The sequence below is a fragment of the Ammodytes marinus genome (assembly GCF_949987685.1).
Source record: "Ammodytes marinus genome assembly, chromosome: 1".
Lineage (NCBI taxonomy): Eukaryota > Metazoa > Chordata > Actinopteri > Uranoscopiformes > Ammodytidae > Ammodytes > Ammodytes marinus.
The window spans coordinates 21300547-21315286 of NC_137230.1; the positions used below are offsets into that span (position 1 = coordinate 21300547).

Genomic DNA, 14740 nt, shown 5'->3' on the forward strand with positions numbered 1-14740 from the left:
GTGCCTGGGATCAAACCAGCGACCTCATGGTTACTGGTCGGCCACCTTTCCTCTAGGCCATCCTACCACCTACCTATGTGGACTAATGCTCATATCAACCATAACTTGACAGAAGTATTCATCATTGCATTAAGGGAACAATGTGTTCGGTACACTCTGTACCATTTATCCACTCCTACACATACACAAACAAACACACACACACACAGACACACAGACACACACACACACACTCTGGGCTGAACTGCTGAGGAGGAGGTCAAAGATGCTCTGGAAACAACCTGCTCTGCGTCCTAAGAAAGAAAGAAAGTCTGAAATGGTCAGGAATACACACGTACACACACACACACACACACACACACACACACACTTCTCTTACTATACGTGTGGGGACTATCATTGACAAGACATATTCCCTAGCCCCTAACTCATCATTAAAACTAGATGTCTAAACCCAACCCTTTCCCCACCCTTAACTGAACCTTATTCTAACTTTAACCTAAAAAAACAGTCCTAACTTTCAAACAGTCCACTGAGAAGCACAAAGGACCATGCTAAATGCCCTCCCAGTTCAGAAATGTCCTCACTACAATAGTTCAAAACTAAAATGTTGTGCAATACACACACAGAGACACACAACACAAACACACACAAGACGCACAAGGTTGGCTCAGCCCTCTGGACAAGCAGCTTTACATTAAAACCTAGAACTGCCCCCCCCCCCTCCCCCCTTCCACCGGCACTTTGTTGTGCTGCTTACGTAACTGTAATTTTCATTGCTTGTACAGCACATTAGCAAACTCAAATGCAACTTGTTCTGAACCAATAAAAAAAACAATTTGAACACACAGAGGATTCAGTTGATCTGAGATTAGTTTTTTTCTTCATTTATTTTATAACAATTCTTGAAATTAGACACAATATAGTGAACTTCAGTTTTATACAGCTAATACAATTTAAACAACAACTAGGACATCTCACATGATGCATTACTTCTAACTTCTGACTTCAATTAGCTCTTCTTTGTTCTGTGTTCTTCAGTGGATTTGTTCATTATTGTGTTTCCTCTTCATCTTGCTCCTCCCACACAAACTCTAAATTGCAGCCCTGCATCTTGGCCTTCAAAACGCTTCTTAAATATCGATTCTGCTCCTCTGTAAACATGTTTTTCCAATCCCCGATCTTGCCTGAATTGTAGAAAGGGAACAGGGGGTTAAGTAAAAAGGGTTATAATGACGTTTAAATAAAACCATAGTACTTTCATACAGTATGAACCGCATACCGATCGTCCCTATATAGGTCTGTGTTTAAAACCATTACAGATGTAAACAACCCTTTTAAATGAGTTATACATTATTCACATCACATTTTATTTTACAAGAAACTCAGGAAGCTGCTTCGCTGTCTTGGAAATGAAAACTGTTTTGTATAGATGTACCCAGAATTAGAGTTGCTGATTTGTTGAATGTGTTTTATTTAGGCAAAGGAAGGCTAGATGTTTCCCCCATGGACATATTAAAAGGTCTTTATGCTAAGCTATGCTAACAAGCTGCTCGCTGTAGCTTCAAATTTACAGATAAAAGTGTGATATCGGTCTTCTCTTGGCAAGAAGTAAACAATTGCATTTCCTTAAATTTAACAATATTAAGAATGTATTTAATTTATTAACGCTTTTGATGAATGATGAGAAAGCACTAATAACTTTCCAAATATTTTTGTTTTGTGACACCATAAAAATATCGCCACAGGTTATTATAGCCTTGATGTGGACATGAAATGTGACCAGGTAAACCAGACAAAACATTTTTCCGTCTCTGATTGTTTCATTTAAAGGATAGAAGAGATGAAAGAATCTAGTAATTATGATGAAAAACATTTAATTTCTCTTGTGGATTAATTTTGGGGGCCCTTTGGGAAGTTACAACCCCTTGGAATCCTCTGCAGCAAGAGGCCTATTCCAGGTCCCAATTTTGATAGATATTATTATAAATGTTTTAACATTTGAGGGGTTAATTTGAAAGAAAAGTTTGACAAAAGGCTCAATATTGCAATATGCAATATTTATTAGCATGCGCAAAGGGAAGGGAATGTAAATCAAAGTGGGGTTGGTTTCTTCACTTTAAAAATGGTAGCAATCATTCATCTGTGTATAATAAAACAGAGCCAAACCTTTTCTCATGAAGGAGCCCTTGCTATGGTCCATTATCTCTTCAGGGATCAGGGTGTAGTTGACCATCCTGTTGGTTTTCATGTTGCTGAAGCTGCAATGCTTCACACAGCTGTTGACCTCTTCCTCCACCAGGGGACACTGTAGCAAAGAGCTAACCCTCTTTATGGTGCCAGGTAGGTCCTTAAAGCAGGAAGAAGACAACAATGGTATTAATATCATTCAATAAAGGATATAATCAGATACATCTTACAACACTTCAATGCATGTTTGCAAAAAGTTAAAGGAAAGCTTTCAATGAAGAAGTGATTGCTAAAGTAAACTTTTTCACATCTGCCTTAAGACCTGCACGAGCCCTTGTGAATGCCGAATAAGTAACTTAAGGGAATTTGTACGCTTAGTTGTCTGATTTACAGTGTAAGTTTATAGACATCTGGGGCCTCATTTATAACGGTGTGCGTAGAAACCATCCTAAAACAATGCGTCCGCACAAAGCCAAAAATGTGCTGCGCAAAAAAAAAATCAGATTTATAAAACTGTGCGGCGCACACCTGCACGCAATCTTCCCTTTATAAATACCCACCTGCGGTGAATTGTGCGCAGACAATCTCCACCCCGTGTCCTCCCACTTCACCTCCCAGTTTCATCCCACAATCTACCATAAATGGCGAATGCTAAATAGCTCCTGAATATGGTGACGCTCTTAATAAGCACGGAATTTTGACTGACATGAGGAAAAAAGGGAGGCAACCGGCCGCAAAGAAAGCGACTGGGAAGGAAGAAAGCCAGTGACGTGCATGTGCTGCAATAACTGGCACACAAACACAGACACACACACACACGCGCGCTGATCACATATCATGATTGGCACAGTAGTTATAGTCTTTGTAAAGCAGTTTCGCCCAACTTTGTACTGTATGCAATATCACGTATTAGCGAACCTGTACGACTATATGTAGGCCTATATAAAATGTGTTGTGAGAAGTGAAATAATGCATTAGCCTAGTCTATTCCAAAGCATTGTTTATCTCCCGTGAGATCCACACATTTCCAACAACGTCAGATTATAGTTATATCTTCCAGGGTGAATTGTTATGGGAAAGAGATGCATGTAATGATTTGCTAAATTCATAACATGATTTTATCTAACGAAATATATAGTTCTAATTAATATCTGTTGGGCTTAACTTTGTACAAAACTACTTTTTGCACACCTCTTAAAATTTGCTCTCCCGCTAGCCACTCACGGTAACACCTCCCGACATTTGGGATATTATTATAGAGTAGCGCTATAAGATTCAACTTGTAAAATATATCCAAAACATGTAGACTTAGGCTACTTGATAAGTAATTCAACCTACATCACAACTGCATGCCATAGACTACAGTAGCCATATATTCACAACTATAGGTAAGCTTATACATTTTATTGACTAAATATATTGGGTGCCAAGCATCATTTGTCTGTGTGTTTCTGATGACTGAGCTTTATTTCGTGGTGTTGCCATTGAGTGTCGCTGATTCCCCGAGTCAGGAAAACCTTGCGGTAGCTCTACGCATGGTCGAAAGTTGGCGTAGGAATACGCACACTTCTCCGCAAATAATGTTTTTATAAATACCAACGTTTGCCACCGCACATTTTCCCGCACATTTCTGGCCATCTCCGCAAGGTTTTTGTGCGCCGCAAGCTTTATAAATGAGGCCCCTGGTGTCTGGTCATCAATTCTCCTTTACCAGTGACATCTCTTCATAGGTGATGTGAAGCATATTGTCTGAAGCTGCTGTTTGACTGGTCCAGTCTTTAATGTGGTCGAACCAGGAGCCAAATGTAACTGTAACAAATAAGGTGAAAAAATACTACACATTTGATCAAGTAATAGTACTCACAGAACTGAATTCAGCATAATCTTCAAAAAAAATCTAAAAATCAAAATCCTGACATCTACTCACGTGTGCCCTCCAGGAATTGATTTAAAAACTCAGGGAAGGAGCCAGCATCGGGGAGGAACTTGGCCATTTTGTGGAAGTGGTAAAAGGACACCACCACGTCTTTGGGGTTTCTGCTCACATAGATTACCTTTGAGATGTGCACAGAGCCACAGTATCATGATGTTTTTACTTAATTTTCAGTATATGGGAGTTTAAAAAATCAGGTTACAATAGAGAGGCAGACAGTCTTCCTTTAATGTAAAACACAACATAAACGATACATCTTGATATGTTACCCTTCAAAGTTTCTTTTAAATTATTTTTTAGGCAAGGCCTACAGTGCAACATTTAAAAAATAAATAAATTGGCAATTCTATACTACAATTTCTTACACTTATTGATCAACATAAATACTGATATAACTGCAATACACTTATAGCGTCTTAAATTATGGTTTAGCGGATTTGGCTGTCAATCTCCATAGAATAACTCTGTGGTCCAAATGAGGCATCAACATGTACATTTTTACCTTGGCTTTGGAGCCCTGGAGGGTGGGGCCCAGGAGGTGATGAGGCAGGTGTGTGGTGATGACTCGAGGTGTGGTGGATGAGGCTTCCAGTACAGCAGCACAATAATGTTGCTCCAGCCAGGGAGCTCGAGTCCAGTTTGGGACAGTTTGGGACAAGTATGGGTCCCCTTTGCTGGTTATGAGAGTCAGGATTTCCTGCATCCATGTGGTGCCTGTTGAGAGAAAAGAGAGAAGCATCTGTGAACTGAGATTCATAAGTCCACTCATAACATCAGGAGATACTTAAGCCGTGTATCCTGATCCCTTTGTTCGAAATTCTTACCTGACTTTGGATAGGAGACAATGAGGACGTCTGTGTCCTGAAATGGAAATTCGAGCGCACGCTGCAAGGACTCCTGGGTGTGCAGGTGTCCGGGAAACAAAATACCATGAAAATTCTCCAAGACGTCCAACCTTGCCATTCCCAACCTTGATGTATGTACTGTACGTATTAGCTTTTTGTGTGTGTTGCCCCTTGACTTGGTTATCGTTTTGTGTTTTCCTTTCTGTAGTTTTGCCTGTACTTGTCTGACTCTCTACTCTGTGTCCGTCTCTCTACTCTGTGAGAGCCTCCCAGGAAGATACACAGGCTTAACTGAAAAGAACAATTCCAACTGAGGCTGGGCACCACACAGTGGGTGTGTCTGGCATCTTGTTCCATTAGGTAACCATACAAAGGGACATGTATCTTACAGTTTTTTTCGATTGCTAAAGCACAGTGGGCACAACTAAAACCATATGTGCAAAACTCTTAACACAGTGTGCACCACAAAAGTCCATGGGTTCCAAACTGTGTTTCATTTTTCATTCATTTCACACAAAATGCATTCAGTAACCACATTTACCAAAACTCAAGAGCTCTTCTACCATTCATAAACAACAACCTGCAAAACACTGTGTATTTCTGGCAAAATGTTCAATTGCTAAGACACTGTTTTCAAAACTCTTAGGAACACATTCAAAACAAAATATTTGATTCTACATTTACCTTATTGAAATTGTGGAAGAATATTACCAAGAATATGACTAATATGTAAAATAAATTGCTCATTGAATTTCAGCTAAAAGCACAAAACTTGAAAATAAAATATTACAGTATACATTTTTTTTACAGCCAGGATAGAAATCGAAGGGCAGGAAACTCTCCTGTTTTTGTAGTTGTCGGGGATAATGTGGCGTTCCACTGAATCTCAGACTGGTTTGCTGCCCTAAACATACCTCCGTACAGAGAAAAAGAAAATACACGTAAGATACGATGTTTATCACTGTAAAATGTGAGGCTCAATGCTAAAGATAGGGAGGACCATACAGTATTCACCTCCTATGTATGAGAGATTAGACTCCATTACATTTTGTTTTTTTGTTTTTCGTATGTATTACAGCCCTGAAAAAGGAAACTCTTGAAACCAAACCTAACAATCCCTTTTCAAAACAGTCTTTAGCATCAAGATGATACACACAAGCACCATTTGAATTACAGTTTTTTTCCGATTGCTAAAGCACAGTGGGCACAACTAAAACCACATGTGCAAAACTCTTAACACAGTGTGCACTACAGAAGTCCATGTGTTCCAAACAGTGTTTCATTTTTCATTCATTTCACACAAAATGCATTCAGTAACCACTTTTACCAAAACTCATGAGCTCTTCTACCATTCATAGACAACAACCTGCAAAACACTGTGTATTTCTGGCAAAATGTTCAATTGCTAAGACACTGTTTTCAAAACTCTTAGGAACTCATTCAAAACAAAATATTGGATTCTACATTTACCTTATTGAAATTGTGGAAGAATATTACCAATAATATGACTACTATATAAAATAAATTGCTTATTGAATTTCAGCTAAAAGCACGAAACTTGAAAATAAAATATTACAATTATTTTTTACGTAATTGTTCCGCCAGGATAGAAATCGAAGTGCAAGAAACTCTCCTGTTTTTGAAGTTGTCAGGGATAATGTGGCTTTCCACTGAATCTCAGACTGGTTTGCTGCATACCTCCATACAGAGAAAAATAAAATACACGTACAATACGATGTTTATCACTGTACAATTTGAGGCTCAATGCTGAAGATAGGGAGGAACCTAACAGTTCTCACCCACTCTGCATGAGAGATTATATTGTTATTTTTTTATGTATTACAGCCCTGAAAAAAGGAAACTCTTGAAACCAAACCTAACAATCCTTTTTCAAAACAGTTTTTAGCATCAAGATGATACACACGTGCACCATTTGAATTACTCTTTCAAAGCAGCAACAGCACGTGGATGTGCTTTATGCAAAACACAGATGTTTTTAGAACTTTGTAAGGTTTTTGAATTTAAAAATATCATACAGACTTTTTGAAATATTGATATACTAGCCTACTGTAAAGTTCATCTAGACACATACAAATAAAAATAGAAAAGCTTCAAAAAGCACATTGCCTTATCCACATTACATGCAATGCCATCCTCTGACTAGGAAGTGGAAAAATATTGCCTGTTGTCCAGTCCAAATGTCCTAGTTATGGAGCTACTGTGTAGCAAGTCAGGTTGGACTCACTCAGGCCATGAGATACTGAATCAAATTGCTCTGTTTTCATTCACTCTTGTTTTCCCTAAACAATATGGTATGGTCAAATGAAAATATGTTACTCTTACAGTATTTTCTAATGAAAGTGTTATATTTGAAATCCCTCAGATCATTTATACTTCAAATATTTTAAATATCAAAAGTTAATCTTTTATGTTTTGCTGCTTGTTGTTAGTGTTTTGTAGGTCTGTGTGTTGTGTGTGTCAATGTGTGTTTTTCATTGTAACATGTTGCCAGTGTTTGCACCAGTGAGCTTGTTTTGAGACATGTATGAAGAGTTTTGTTGCTGTGAGTGACTTTTGGAGGCAAAATGAACTGAATTGCACAGGTGCATTTTAGTGATGCACACTGTGTTAAGAGTTTTGCACATGTGGTTTCAGTTGTGCCCACCGTGCTTTAGCAATCGAAAAAAAACTGTATTCTTTCAAAGCAGCAACAGCACGTGGATGTGCTTCATGCAAAACACAGATGTCTTTAGAACTTCGTAAAAATATCTTACAGACTTTTTGAAATATTGATATACTAGCCCACTGTAAAGTTAATCTAGACACATGAAAATGAAAATAGAAAAGCTTCAAAAAGCACATAGCCTTATCCACATCACATGCAATGCCATCCTCTGACTAGCAAGTGGAAAAATATTGCCTGTTGTCTAGTCCAAATGTCCTAGTTATGGAGCTATACTGTGTAGCAAGTCAGGTTGGACTCACCCATTGTTAGGCCATGAGATACTGAATAAAATTTCTCTGTTTTCATTCACTCTTGTTTTACCTAAACAATATGGTACGGTCAAATGAAAATATGTTACTCTTACAGTATTTTCTAATGAAAGTGTTTTATTTGAAATCACTCAGATAATTTATACTTCAAAGATTTTAAAGGGGCAGTGTGTAATGTGACATCATCAAGAAAGTTCTAGAATGCAACGCTCCCTGGGTAACCCCATCCCTTTTGAATAATAACAGAAGCTACAGTGGCCTTCAAGGACAAGAACAATTCTAAATGTTAAACAATGCACCTGATGACATTCCAACTATGACACTTTCAAGATGGCGGCACTAGGCCTTGGTCCAAGATATGCAGAAATATGGACATATATGAGACCCTTTCTAAGGGAAAAAATAATAATTCTAAAAAAAATGTTCAGCTATTATGCACTAAATTAAATGTAGGGGAGAACGGGGTAATCTGAGCCACTTTTTACATTTACTCCCCTCTAAGGGAGCTAAAATGATTTATCACTCAAATTTACACATTTCCCATTAATTCAGGATGTTTCCTAGAAATGGGCATTAGCAGAATTTGTTCAAGACAAAGGGCAGTGAAACAGTGTTAATTTTGGCAGCAAATTCTGATTTAGTCTTAGTCTTTTGAATATCACACCATTTAGTCTTAGTCCTATTCTAGTCATCTAAAATATTTTAGTCTTAGTCTAGTCTAGTAAATATAAGCAGATTTTAGTTTGACTAAATCTACAGCGGACTTCGTCGACTAAGTGTTTTTCTTCATTGAATGGTATTAAGGTTTGAATATGCAATACAGACACAGATTTAATGGTTGTAATACACAACATGTATTCTATTTCATTAGTAATAATCTCACATAAAATCAGTGTACCTGACTGGATAGGGGGGAGGGGGGGCTTTAAGAGCCTGTGCCCGGGGGTCCATTATCTCATGATCTGTCTATGAACCAACTGGATTCCACAATCTTTTTGCGGGGAGCATGCACAAGCATTATTTATAAAAAAATAAAAAATAAAGAAAATATTTAAAAAAAGTGGGGGGCCCCACACTAGGTCTTGAAACGGGCCCCGAGATCGTTAAGGCCGCCCCTGGGCAGCAGCAGCAGCACGCAGTTGAGGTGCTGATCAATTTGAGCAACTGCGCCTTCCTTTAAAGCTATACTGTACGATCTGAGAGAGCTAGCATGATTTGAAATTAGCTTGTCCTCGGAGTTCCGTTTAACTCCTCCCTCTCCCCTCGGGACTCCCTCCCCCACCCCTCGACACACAGCCGTGCACGAGCGCTGCTGGCTGCACTTCCCAATTGCACTGTTTACCAGTGATTGTTAACATTTAACTCACACACACAAACACTCACACATAGGCTACATGCAGAAAAGGCCCCAAAGTTTATAGGTTACAGTGTTGTTATTTCTTATAGAGTGTTGAGATGAGTTTTGTTCAGTGTGGATGACAGTATAGCTGTCAGTTAGTGGCCGTGACGTCAGTCGGCCGGAGGGTCTGTCTAGTAAGTTTCCTTTTCTCTTCTCTCTCGGTCAGGTGTGTGAGCGCGCATGTTGCCGCAGTAGTCGACACAGTTGAAACGTGTTTATGTGAATCACCCGTGTGTGAGTAAGTACATGCAGTCCCGATCGCTGTTATAAGTTACAGTTTATGGACGTTATTGACGGCCGCGATTCGCAGGTCGCAACAGCTGTTCTAACGTCTCCTCACGAGCGGAATGTAAGCCTGTGTCTCTTTTCCTGCGATCTATGCTGCTGTGCCTGTGAAAGAAGGAAAATAAAGAGCGGAAAAACCATACTCCTCTTCTCATGCTTATAGTCTGACGTTTTTGGCCTTAAGTGGTGTTCTGGCCGACACCTCTGAAGTGAAACCAGTGATAAGCAGATCAGCGCGGTACCGGTAGGCGACATCCACCAGTTTCCTCCGCTACACTAGGCTACATGATGAAAGATACAGAGCAGTAGCCTACTTAAAAATATAGCCTACTTTTTAATCTTTGGGTTTTGGGGAAAGTAGCAAGTCTTGTCAAGTCAAAAGGCTCAAGTCACGAGTCTAGTCCACTGCCAGGTAGCCTACTACGATATGGCACGAACGCTTTCTCTGCCCTCCGTGAACGCGCTCAGGCTCGCACACAGAGGGGAGAGAACGCGCAGGATTGTGATTGGTTCTTTAGATACGGGTCCATCGTCTCCGATTGGTCAGCATTTTAACAGGTTTATAGAAGGTACAGAATTTGGGGGTTTTTCGTTTCTTTTTCATTGCCCATAAGTCATTTATTGCTGTTGGGGTGTAAAAAACACTTTTCACAACATATTAAAAAGTGCATATTGCAGATAATCTCCTATGATGCCTTTAAGCAACACTGCTGCCGCTGTGTGTGTTCGGACTTCTTTTGCATCAAAGCCCTTTAGATAATACAATTAGAGGTTTTAATTGAACGCTGTCCATGCGTCGGAGTTGATTGTAACTTAAAAACAGAAACTAACGGACGGAGGCGGCAGTTTCACATGGCTCTGTGTCTGTGTATTCAAACTCGAGACAGAGCCTAGGCTACTACAAACAGATCGCGGAACTTAGCCGTTCCCCTAGACATCGTTAACGGGCAGGATATCCCTGACTATCATTTTTGTCCATCATACCGCAGAGTTTTTCAGCACAGCGGCTCACTCCACCCGCTCACACCTGCGCGGTCTCCCGTCGATTTTCACCGACACAGGGTTGAATTCGCTGCTTTGCACTGATTGGATTTCTTCCCAACTTGTCCCACAAAAAGAGTAGTTCTGATTGGATCTCTTCTCCATTCGTCCCGCCCTAACAGTTTCGTCTAGTTCCTATTCGTAGACTATAGTGTCAGTTAAATTAGTCTCAGTCTTCGTCATCACATCTGCCTTTTTATTTAGTTTTTATTTAGTTTACGTCCGTGAAAAAGGTTCGTAGACGAATATTTTTCGTCATAGTCTTAGTCTACGAAGTTAACACTGCAGTGAAAATAGGATTGTTTTAAAAAAAGTTGTCATGTGGCTCACTTTACCCCAGCTGTGGGGTAAACTGATCCACTTACTTTTTCCACTCTGAAACTAACATAACAACACATATTGTAACAGTAAGAATCCTGAAAGCTAGCCACACATTCCAGAACTAATGTCGGACTAGTAAAAGAATGATGGGGTTTGGTCAATTAAAGGTAACATATTATGCACTTTGCTGTGAATTTTATATGGTCTAAGTAGTCCCTAATACTTATTTTTTTAGATGTTTGCTGAAAAACCCATTCAGATCATTTATTGTAGCAAGCCTCTATACCCTGATTGTCCTCTGGTCTCAGGATGACCTATATTTGTGCGATCTGGCTGGCCCCTCCCACCTCTCTGCCGGGCTTTCTTTATATGGTCATGGGGCTCTCCCACCGTCTCTGCCGTGCTCTCGCGATACTAGAGAGACACTACGTGAGTCGTGACTGCGAGTGTTTACTCGGAGGCTCCGGGCCGGAGCTAAGCTAAGAGAACAGTTTGACATGACCTGACATGATTAAAACCAGTGAAAACAGTAGCTTCAAAGTTTGATTTCTAAAAACGAGTCATTTTCAGACTGCTGTGGGGAGTATAAACAGCATGTTATGAGCAAAACTTGGTGCTACAACAGAAGCTACATGGGCGCTAACGCTAAAAATAAGACTCAGACGATAAAATAAACTAAAAGTACCACACAAATCAGTGAAAAAAATATATTCAAAATTGACTTCCACACTATTAAGTTACAATCCTTTGTCCTGGTAAAAACGAGGCATTTCCAGACTGGTGTGGGTAATAGAATTATGTTTTTATGAGCAAAAGCTGAATGCTTGTCCCAAAGCTAAATAGCTATACACCAGTCAGGCAAAAATACCAATAACATTTTTTTTTTTCAGTTTCACTGTTTGCAAAAACCCACAAGTAGGTTCCTATCCGTTGTGTTATTAAAAACGAGGCATAGACTGCTGTGGTTAAGATAAATTAGTGGAGTATGAGCAAAAGCATTCTGTGTTGGTGTATGTAACTTCAGGCTGTAGGCTATGGGCATCATGGACATATAAAGAAATGGACACCGTATTGAAAAATGGCGCCCATTCATTCCTATGAAAGCTGCTCAGGCGCAGAGAAGCAACAAGGAAGCTGCCATATTGCTTTCATGTAAGCCCTGGCACGCCCAAGTGTATGACGTGCCGCTCCCTCCTCCTCCCTCGAAAACAAACTGAAAGCCGTTAAAAGCCGTTGGGCTAATAAAACGCTTTATGTGGCGTTTTGAAATGAAAAAGTTTTCAGTTTTAATAGTATATGGTCTCAAGATAAGTTTGAGCCTATGATTGATATCCAGAAAATTTTTGCGGCGACACAATCTTGTTCGCCGCTTGTATTGGTGTGGACGGGGAAATCTGCCTTAGGGCTACCATGAAAATAAGCTCCCATTCACAGCATGCAGTACCAATGGGTTGGCCACTAGTCCATGCTGGCTGCTCGGAGAAGGCAGCATCCTGGGGGCCTGATGGGCATCTTGTCGCTTAGCGGGGAAAGCAACATGGCTGTCGCTCGGAAAAATGTTCAGAGGATCTCATGGGATCTCGGGCACGGGATCTCGGAGCCGTGGACCAATAAGAAATGGGGGGGTGGGGTTATCATAGACTACTGCACGGTGGAAATTTCTGGTTACTAATGTGGGGGGGATGCATCGGAAGCATGGACATATAAAGAAAATATGGGGATGTGGCTGTGCAGTTTATGACGTCATAAACCGCGAGAATTCTGACTGGAGTATATTGGGGGGGAGGGGTGGGGGTTTCAGAAAGGGGGAGAGTGAGAAAAAGAGAGATTGTTATTTTTTTGATATTTTGGCAGTCTCTAGGCACACCGTGGTCCCATGGATATGTTAGAACACATTTAAAAAGTGCATTTAGCATAATATGTGACCTTTAAGCAAAGCAAATTTTCTAAACACTTGAAAGTAACTCTGAACAAAATCAAATACAACATATTATAATTCAAAAGGTTTTACAGTGTTTCACAATTGCTTAAACACATTTCCTGATAGACTACCTCACTTTTTCAAAACCCTAAACACAACTCTCAAAACTCAAACACAAAATGCAAAATCCATCACTTCTCTTGCAAAAGCACACTTTACCCTAAAAACAGTGTTAACTCTTCACTAAATGATGTTTTCTTTTCAAATGACAAACACACACATCATATGACTAGACATTTCTAGCACTCATTGAACACTGGTGTGCAGAATGGAAAACACTATAGTATAAATGCAAACCACTATATGAATGCTTTATCAGTAGAATTATGCCTTTGCATGTTCATACACTTTCACCTACAGTAACAACAAATACTTTACGGTTTTTGCCAAATGCTAACACACATGTTGCAGAATAGTTTATTTTGCCATTTCAAACAAACACAATGAATAGGTAGGACTGCAGTTCAACCAATTCAGTGTGTCAGTATAAACTAAGAAACAATTACAGTAAAATTAGGGAACAATGGTAAAAAAAAACAGCGTTGTAAGGAATTGGGTGGCTGGATTATGAATCCTTTTATGGATACCGCCTCCTGTTTGCGTCTGGCCACATCGCCTCACTCAATGTCCTCCTTTGAGAAGCAACAGGGAAATGATCACCTGATATCCAGTCTAAATCTCCTAATTATGGAGCGACTCAGGTTGCGCTGCACTCTCTGTCCAGGCTCCCTCATTGATAGGCCATGATCTATAACATAGTCCATTATAGTGTTCCTGTTGTATGTGTCTCCGTCTGTTGCCTTATTTGTCCTCGTAGTCCTGTCAATCTCTCTCCTCCTCTTCCCCTGACTCTTACTGTTTCAGAAAGGAGCTGAGCTCACCTGGGGTCAAAGTGTAGTGCTAAGGTTTAGAATGATTGGTAATCAATTAGTTTAATTTTCTTTCAAGAAGTGTGTTGGAGAATTTCAAACACAGTGCAAAGCATATCGTGTTTAGGGTTGGTGCTTTGGTTTAGGGCATAGTTACAAAAGTTAGAGGTTGTGGTCATAGCAGTCACTTTTAGTGTCTACAGTATTCGGCAAAAACTGTATTTGTACCAAAATGTGCAGTCTACTGTAAATCAGAGCAAACAGGAGCTCATCTCTGACCCTTCTATAGCTAACTGCACAAAAGCCTTTTGAGTTTCGAAATTTGATTGGCAGTGTGTTCTGTGTGAATACCATGAGAGAGAATTCAGGAAGAGTGTGCAAGATATAGAGAATTGAGTGTAGTGTTGTGAAAAATGTGTGTTTTCGAATGAGAATATGAGTCTAAGGCAGGAAATGTGTTTGGAGTTCAGCAGAATTGGTTAAGCAGTTGGTAAATTAGTTTCAGATTGTACACATTGTGTCTGATGTTCCAAAAAATGTGTAAACAATTGTGAAAAACTGTAATAAGATTCAAATGAAAGATAGAACCAGTTAGAATAGAACACAGTCTGGGGGTCAGAACACAGGACCCTTAGAGCCAGCTTGTGTCTGGGGGTCAAAGCATGGGAAAATCAGAACCAGCGAGAACAGCCTGGGACTCAGAACACAGGAGAAGACCCAACTGGATTATAACATCAGCCTGTCATACTCATATAACTAGGCCTACTCTACATTCCAGCCCTGAAGGTTACAGGGAAAGATGAGAAGGTGCTCTTTCCGTGTGGTTGCCCCAGGTCGTCTTCCTGGTGTATTTCCTTGGCATGATGGCTTTTCTACAATGTA

At 39.9% G+C, this 14740-nt stretch overlaps 1 protein-coding gene across 1 annotated transcript; it reads right to left on the reverse strand.

The window, feature by feature from the left end:
* Positions 1-1053: 1053 nt before the first annotated feature.
* On the reverse strand, positions 1054-5086 carry sult5a1 (sulfotransferase family 5A, member 1; the record flags this gene model as incomplete). Its single annotated transcript, XM_080028541.1, has 6 exons — positions 1054-1187; positions 2170-2350; positions 3902-3999; positions 4118-4244; positions 4626-4837; positions 4948-5086. 6 exons carry the CDS (start codon positions 5084-5086, stop codon positions 1054-1056), a joined length of 891 nt encoding a protein of 296 aa, XP_079884667.1.
* Between the last annotated feature and the right edge of the window lie 9654 nt (positions 5087-14740).